Below are 8529 nucleotides of genomic sequence, written 5' to 3'. Positions count from 1 at the left end.
GGTTTCTACCGTTTTTTTTTCCCCGTTAAAGGGTTTTTTTGGGGAGTTTTTCCTTATCCGCTGCGAGGGTCATAAGGACAGAGGGATGTCGTATGCTGTAAAGCCCTGTGAGGCAAATTGTGATTTGTGATATTGGGCTTTATAAATAAAATTGATTGATTGATTGATTGCTCTATCAACCTTTAGCTGGTGCTTAGCTCACCTGGCATTACTATCAATTACTTTCTGGGCCATGTATTGGGCCATGTGCCTATTCATCTTAGCCGCTATGATGCCAGACAGGAGCTTCCATTATTGGCCGGTAGTTGGATGGGACCTTCTGGGGATCCCTCATGATCAGGGCTGTCCATTCTTAGGTCAGCCACTCTCAAAGTCAAAGTATCTTTTTTGTCCCTTTCAGGGAAATTGGTTTGCAGCCAGGAAAATACACAAAACATACAATATACAAAACACTGATGGACAAAAACACATAACATGACATAATGGGCAGTTTCTAGGAGGCTTTAAAAATAAAAATAAAAATAAATGAAGATTAACAGGAAAATAAGTGCCAGTGCAAATGCAAATGAAAATGCAATATGTAGACATGAAATGCAGATGCCAGCAGCCTGAATAATCTGTGCAAATAGACATAAGCACATAAACAATTTACAGACTGCTGTTCAACAATTGAATGACTGAAGGGACGAAGGAAACCTTAAATCTCTTTGTCCTAAGAGCAGGCACCTTCCACCGACGGCCTGAAGGCAACAATACAAATTCAGAGAGAAGGGGGTGATTTACACACTCCACACTCTGGATGAGTCCCATCCATTGGCAGCTGGTTCATTTGTGCTACCAGGCGTTTATGGAGTGCAGTTAGTTTCTTTAGCCAGTGGATCATGTTAGGACTCATTGTTGTCCAGCTCAGCTTCATACCTGATATTCTTTCTTGGATGTCTGCCGATGTAATGTAACTGGCTCTTGTTCTTGGAGATTGCTGTGGTCTGCTCTCAGATCCACGAGCCACTTAGCATCGGTGTTATGCGATGCCTGCTCTTCCCATATGTTCTTCCAATATTGTTCAGTTTCAGCCCTAGGTAGATCTATACTCATGTTGTTACCTTGCCACTGAGAGTACACTTTGGATGGATTGGTTTATTCTCCTAGCTTCTTCTTCTCTTGTGTATCTCTGTAGGCGGGTAGCCAGAGCTGTGAGCCTTTGTTTGGCAGTCTCCACTGCCTCAGGTATAGACAGTGAGTTGAACTTCCTGGGTATCCCCTTTTTCCCCACACCTTTCTGCTCCGTGTTGCCTTGATCTTGCCATCCAGCCTCCTTTTCCATGGAGGGTAACGCTCTTTCTGGCTCATGATGTTCATCTTGTAGCCAAGAACCCCAGTAACACTGTTGCTGTGGTGTATATCAGCTGATTTGTCTCAGTTATGATCCTAGTGGGGATAGTTTGTAGTACTGCATTCCCATCATCTAGTAGACTTTCACAAAGTACCTTGTCAATTTCAGGTCATTTGCCCTTGCTGTAAGGGAATCTGTCTCGTAAGGGCTTGGGGCTTGGTACCCAATCTTGGAGTGTGGGGATGTTAATGACATCACCACTTTGACCTGTCGTCCTGGCTCCCCCTTGACCTAGCATGTTTCTTTAACCTTGTCATAACCCGGCTCAAAGGCAATGACAAAAACGGAGAGACACAGCGTGAACTCAAATACAAATATTTATTTAAGTAAAGCAACATAAATAAACATAATGCAGGTATGGGGTGTGTTAGTCAGTGTGATCAGCAGTGTACATGTGGATGTGTGGAGCATGCGGGGTGTGGTGTTGTGGAGATAACCTAAAAGAAATAGAAAAGCCAAACAAAAGTACGGGCACTGGCGAAGAGTCCAGGGAGAGAGAGAGTGCGGCATCAGCCAGCACTGTTTATATGCGTCACAGCACCATGGGCCCAGGTGCTCGCGATCCGGATAATGAATTGATCAGCTGTTTACCTCAGTAGAAAGACAACACAACACATGTCATTAATTACGTAAGTTAACTTAAAATCTCTGCATGCACTAGCAATTTCAGTCAGTCAATTTTATTTATAAAGCCCAATATCACAAATCCCAATTTGCCTCAGAGGGCTTTACAGCATACAACATCCCTCTGTCCTTAGGACCCTTGCAGTGGATAAGGAAAAACTACCTAAAAAAACCCTTTAACGCAGGAAAAAAAATGAAAACAAACAGAAATGAAAACAAAGACTTGAATCTCTATCAGTCCTCTATAAGTCATTACAGTGTTACTTGCTTGGTATTTGATAAATGTTATTTAATAAATACACAATCACAATCATCTATCTATCTATCTATCTATCTATCTATCTATCTATCTATCTATGTCTATCTTTCTTCTTTTTACTTCTGACCTGCAGCCATCCCATACTGTCAGAGGTACTTCGAGAACGGCAGCGACATTTGGCAAGCGGTCCAACTCTATGCGCAGGAACCCCAAAGCAGAAGTCAACAAACAGGGATGGCTATGTAAGCAGGTAAAAAGTATTATTCATATTAAAGAAGAATACCATTAGTCATGTATCAGCTGAAATACAGACGGTAAATGGTAAATGGACCTGCACTTGTATAGCACCTTTCCTCTGACCACTCAAAGTGTTTTCACACTATATGTCACTGTCATACACTGGTCACCAAGACTACAAAGAGCAATTTAAGGTTCAGTATCTTGTCCAAGGATACATAGATATGCATACTGGAGGAGCATATGATCAAATGATCCTCTGATTAGTGGAGGACCTGCTTCCTCCCCAAAGCCAAAGCTACCCTTAAAAGCGATTCGAAAAGGTTAGTGACAGCTTTAGCTAGTGCTTACTTTTAGTGAAATAATTTGAAGCATTTCCGCACCATACTATTTAGTATGCTAGAAAATGATTTAATATACCAGTATGTCAATTGTGTACCAAAAATTCCAGGATGTTTTACTGCATCTGATCATATTTTGCAATATGCCATCCAGTATGCCTTTCTGGCTATTCTGACCCACAATCCTCTGCACAGCTAAAGATATGTCACATTGACTCAGCTGCAAACAGACGACAGCTCATGGGCTGCATTTCGAATTGCATACTCTTTCTTTTTACCTTAGATTTTTTGCTACAGACTGCAATAGAGATATGAGCAAGAGGGTCAAAGTTCAAGGGGCAATATTATGGTGAAGTGTATGGAGATAGATTTGTTTCATAATTATGTGTGTGAAGAGATCGACAGTCTGTGTGTAAATGTGGCACACGCTTTTGTATACATTTCTGTTTGAGTATCAAAGGCATGACGATGCTTGTGGGCAATGTTCAGTTCTCTGAAGCGGTGGCTTGGCTGCTTCTTCAGTTGGCAGTTATCAGCCAGCTCATCCTTTATATTTTTCATTTATTCTTTCGAGTAGGATTAAAATCACAAAGCACTTCACATCTTATTATTAGTGTACTCATACTAATGTAGTTGTAATGTCTGTGCTGAACCACACCGTGTTTAGTTAGGTTACATTGTTTCAGTGAGGTTACGTTAACTGTTGTAAGATATGACAAGTGGCAACACCCTGGTTAAGGTTTGTGATAGAGCAGCTGTTGGTGTTGGTAGCTGTTTTTGTTTAGAAATGTCGTATTGTAGTTTTATTGTTTATTGTTATGACATGTGTTCCTGCAGGCCAGCAGTGGAGTGAAGCAATGGAACAAGAGGTGGTTCGTCCTCACTGACAGGTGTCTTTTCTACTACAAAGGTTTGTGCTTCATTCTGTTCTCCATTTCAGATTTCTGCTCTTGTGAATGTTTAATGAGAAGTTGTCGTGTATTTAGAGGATGTCTTGGCAACATGAGGGCTAGTAACTTGTTCATCTGTTTCATTTAGCACATCACATCTTTAATAACAAAATATACAGCATACTGATGATTAGGAGTATTAATCACTAGTTTCATCATGATGCAATATTATATCTATTCTTTGGACAATGATAAATTATTGGCCGATATCACTAAATCTGCCACAGTATGATTTCGTTTTGATGTGATTCAGTGGCCTGTGATAGATATGAGATAGTATCATTGTCCATTTAACAGTCAGTTATAGAAGAAGCTGCCACCCCTTTCTGTTTTACTTTTGGCTATAAAAGATAAAAGCAATACATAAATAATTGTACTCCTGTAACACACATAAAACAGTACATGGGATAAATTAACCTTCAGGGCTCTCTGACAGAAAGCTCTTTATGGGGGAAATCTTTTCATTTCAACTCAAACCATTACCTTTTTTCATAAAACGTCAGGGTTATCTGATTTAAAGTGTGAAAGGCAAACTTCTTCCAGCAGCCATTAAATAACAAGATCATTTAACAAAAGTATCAAATTCAGCTCATTAATAGCTGTCAAGGTTCACAGATGAAACAATTGTTTTTGTAAGTCACTCATTATTAGCTTAAGCACTTTCATATTGAACAAATTAGCTTAGCAACCGGCAGATTTTACCTTTACTCATAGCTTAACAAATTACATGTGTGGCCACTAAACCAGTCAATTTATTAAGTCTGATTAAAAAAATACAGAGTATTTAAAAATAGATACTATAGAAACCAAAATCAATAAGAAAAGGGAGAGTACTAACGGATGGCTGGCTGTGGCTGCATGCAGTGTAAGGAGAGACTTTATGCTGGGATAGAGCACTCACCCAGCTCCTGTGCCCTACACACACACTACAACATCCCTTGCTTTTTTTAAATTTATTTTTTTAATTGATTTGAAAGTTCTGTCACCTGAGTACATTTCATTTGTCAAGCCACAGACTGTGGCACACACTGAGCTGTGAGTAATTCAGTCATTCTTTCTGTAAAGTCTGAAAGTTTGTTGTTCTTCTTTATTTCATCAGTATGGGTTTTGTTGTGTATGATATAACACTAGCTAACTTAGTTAGCTAGTGTTAGCTAACTACAAAGTAGGCTGATTTGATGACAATAATACTATACTTTATCACACAAAAGTCATGGATGTAGAAAATAAGTTCATATTTTATAACGTCATATGTATTCCAAGATATAAAATAAATTTAATACTAACATGTATGTTGCAGTTTAAAAATCTTCCTGGGTGGTGAGATTGCTGGCATTAGATGTGTAAGTGCGACAGTAAATGTATACCTGACAGTCTTAGTTGATAAGAATCAAAGATTCCTAGGTCTAACCCTTGATATTCCATAGAAAATGCTTGGAGTCATTTTTGACCCCACTTATGGAAGAGTGGGGTAGTGATACAAAAACAACAATTTCTTAAAATGTATATAATTCTTTTTTAAAATGCAAATGGCCTCATGTCAAAAATATGTCTTATGAGAAATACCTGGAATATGAAATGATAAAAACTTTTAATTCCATATATATTGAAGAAAAACAACCCCTGGGGTCATTTTTGACCCCACTTATGCATCTAAGCGTTAAGAAAATCACTTTGTGTCATATTTGCTGAAAAGTTCCTTTCCTTGCTGCTGCCTTTAATGGCATTTGCTAGAAACTACTGTGGTGCACTGAAAATAACCAATCAGACGAAGAGGAGTCTCTAACACAGCTGTTATTCATGTCAGTTACTGCCCATGAACTGCAGTCAAACTGCCAAACTAGGCAGTGTTGATCAAATATGAATCAAGATTTTTTACTGCATTTTCTATTTCTCACCTCAAATGTTTTATTGTAGTGACCATTTAGCTTTAAAATGAGAGTTTATGACCTTTCACCATATTGGTAACAGTTGATTGAAGCACCAAGTACTGCCCACCAGCCAGACCATCTTTCTTTCAGGAAGTGTTCTGAACTCTGAAGCAAATTTGTGTAGACACCAAATAATTACTCCGTCATGTGACGCCCTGCAGCCCAAAGAGACTTTTCCCATTGCCTTACATTGCGAAAGAGACGTCTGTAAATCAATGATACATTTGTTTTGAGCATCACAACCCCGTAAAATGACTTGTTTCACCATTGGGTTGTAATCACTTTTGTTATAGAAGTGACGTAAATCAGCAGGGAATAGCTCAGTGCGCAAGGTGTGTGCGTAGTGGGGTTGTGTCTTGAGAGTGTGTGTGTGTCTGGGAAAGAGAGCGTGAGTGAAGCTGGCGACCGGACAGAGAGAAACAGAGAAAGGAGTAAAGTTAGCAGTAGCTAATGTTTACAGAAATTCAGTGCAGTGTACTTGAAGTGTGGTGTATTTGCAATAAATGCTACAACTCCTCAACCTCCAAGACGTCTTCCCTGTGCCTTGCTTGCCACCTGTTGAACATAAAGTGTAGGGAGTTAACCCCGAAGACGAGCGGCCACTTCAGCCCTGGAGCAGCCTAGTAAGTCTCCCCTGTGCCTCCAAACCACGGTTCGGACGCTGAGTAAGGAATGGTTAACACTGGCGTCCAGATAGACAACACGAGTGGTGAGCAAAGCGGTGAAATAAACCGTAATAGTCAGCAAAGTGCCGTATTCCCCCCATACGGTGAAGAAGCTAAAGCTAAGCTAATGGCGGCTGCTAGCTGATTCCCCGCGGCTCGGCCGGGAGAAATGACGAACTATTCTAACCCGTTTATGTCACTAACAGTGGTGAATAAAGCAAGCGAAAATGAGGGACATTATAACCCGTTTCTGTGTGAGGATGGTCTGGTTACAGTGAAACAACAGACTGGTGAAACACCATATGTTCCAGCTCCATTAAAGCTGTCTAGCACTAACCCTTTAGTTGATGTTCATGGGGAAAATGACTGTTTCAAAGACTGTGGAGCAGCCCCATGGTATAATGTGCATAATCCCCAAGCCCATGTCCAGACATTAAACATGCACAGTACAGTTTTGCCAGTGACTGCAGTCGTCTCAACACCCAACTCAAACCCCTTTGCTCCGGCTCACCTGGAAAGTTTTGTTCAAAGCACACCAGCCCCTTGTTATCCATCATTTCCCCCATGCCCACAGCCACACACCCTATGCTACAACCCACCCCTAAATTATGGACATTTTTTTGAGCAAGACCACAATGAGACTGTGCAGTTAAAGTGTTCTTCCCCAAAATGTGAGCAGCCCAAGTCATATGTATGCAAACCCCGTGTCACATACAACCACCCTTCATCTGAGAGTGAGGAGGACTATAACCACAAAGAGAGAGTCCTCACTTTACGTCCTGGTCAGTATGATGGCACCACTCCATGGAAAGAGTTTATGCACCGGTTTGAGAGCTGTGCTAAAGCTAATCACTGGTCCAAAAAGACTATGGCCATCCAGCTTAAGTTCTGTCTGCTGGGTGCAGCCGGGGCAATCGCCCACAGAAATCCACGGTCACTGCAGCGGGACTACAGCCGTCTGGTGGAGGAGATGGCGACTGCTTACGGCCCTGCTTCAGAGTATTCTGCAGCCGTAGCTACTGAACTGAGACAGCAGGTCCGAAAACCAGGTGAAGCTCTTCATGTATTGAGAGATGACATATATGAGCAGGTGTCAGTAGCTTATAGTGACAGGACTGATGATGAACAGGACACTATATGTGTTGAAGTTTTCACAAATGCTGTAGCATGTATGCATGGATTGTGCAGAAACTACTAGAACAGCAACCCCACACACTAGCCCAGGCTTATGACATAGCCCGCTGTCATGAAACCACCAAGCGGGCAGCATCACATGTTACCAGCCTCATGCGAGCAGGGGCACACAGGACACCAGAACAAAGACCTCGTGCAGCTGTGGTCAGAGAGGGAACTGAGGGGAAGGACACAGAGACTGCTGCCGCTGCCCCACCTGTTAGCTACAAGCCAAAACTACCTGATTACCCCCGTGCACAACCTGATCTCACAGAAATACGTGAAATGACCACGACCTCTTAACACCGCATTCCGTGGTGGCAGCACGTAATGGGTTGAAATTACGTGCTGCCACCACGAAAACAATGCCAATGTAAAGTCAATTAGGATCCTCTCCCGTGGTGGACACACGGATTCCCTGATTCAATCACGTCACGTCAACCTCGTTTTCCTCAATGATATCTTTAACATTCCTACAAAAACGCCGAAGTGTCCTTGATAACTCAACAATATGACAGGTTAATGTCAAGGCCATAAAATAAAATAAATGTATTTTGCCAGCTTTTGATAGCATAGGGCTTTAAGAGCATTGGGCTGTGGGCGGATGGGGCGCGTTCCACTACTGTTTTGTAGCTGCTGTCCGCCGTCTGTGGGCTTCATTCCATTTCAGATTGCCATCCGTCTGCTGTAACTGAATCCAAACGCAAATGCCACTAATAAATAAATAAATAAGAAGATAAAAATAAGGCTGAGCACGGAAGAACCAGAGAGGAAACACCATCACATGGAGCCGTCTGCCCCTGGCAACCCGGCCACCCTCCACTCCACCAGGGGAGAGTGGACCCCAAGCCAGCGCCACAGAACCAGCAGCTGCCCCGCTGGTTATACCTCCGACCGTGGCAGCTGTCACACAAACCGCTGCTGAAAATTATACATTTTGATACAGGTAGGCTATA

At 41.9% G+C, this 8529-nt stretch overlaps 1 protein-coding gene across 1 annotated transcript in view; it reads left to right on the top strand.

Moving 5' to 3' along the window:
- Window positions 1-8529, top strand: part of plekha6 (pleckstrin homology domain containing, family A member 6) — a 277398-nt gene that overhangs the window by 67738 nt on the left and 201131 nt on the right. Inside the window, exons 4-5 of the mRNA XM_050038755.1 lie at window positions 2410-2526; window positions 3692-3764. Of these exons, the coding sequence (XP_049894712.1) occupies window positions 2410-2526; window positions 3692-3764 (190 nt within the window). The remainder of the gene's footprint in view (window positions 1-2409; window positions 2527-3691; window positions 3765-8529) is intronic.

Source organism: Epinephelus moara, chromosome 24, assembly GCF_006386435.1.
Source record: "Epinephelus moara isolate mb chromosome 24, YSFRI_EMoa_1.0, whole genome shotgun sequence".
NCBI lineage: Eukaryota > Metazoa > Chordata > Actinopteri > Perciformes > Serranidae > Epinephelus > Epinephelus moara.
Note: the sequence above shows the minus strand (reverse complement) of the source record. Positions and strands in the feature narration are given on the sequence as shown.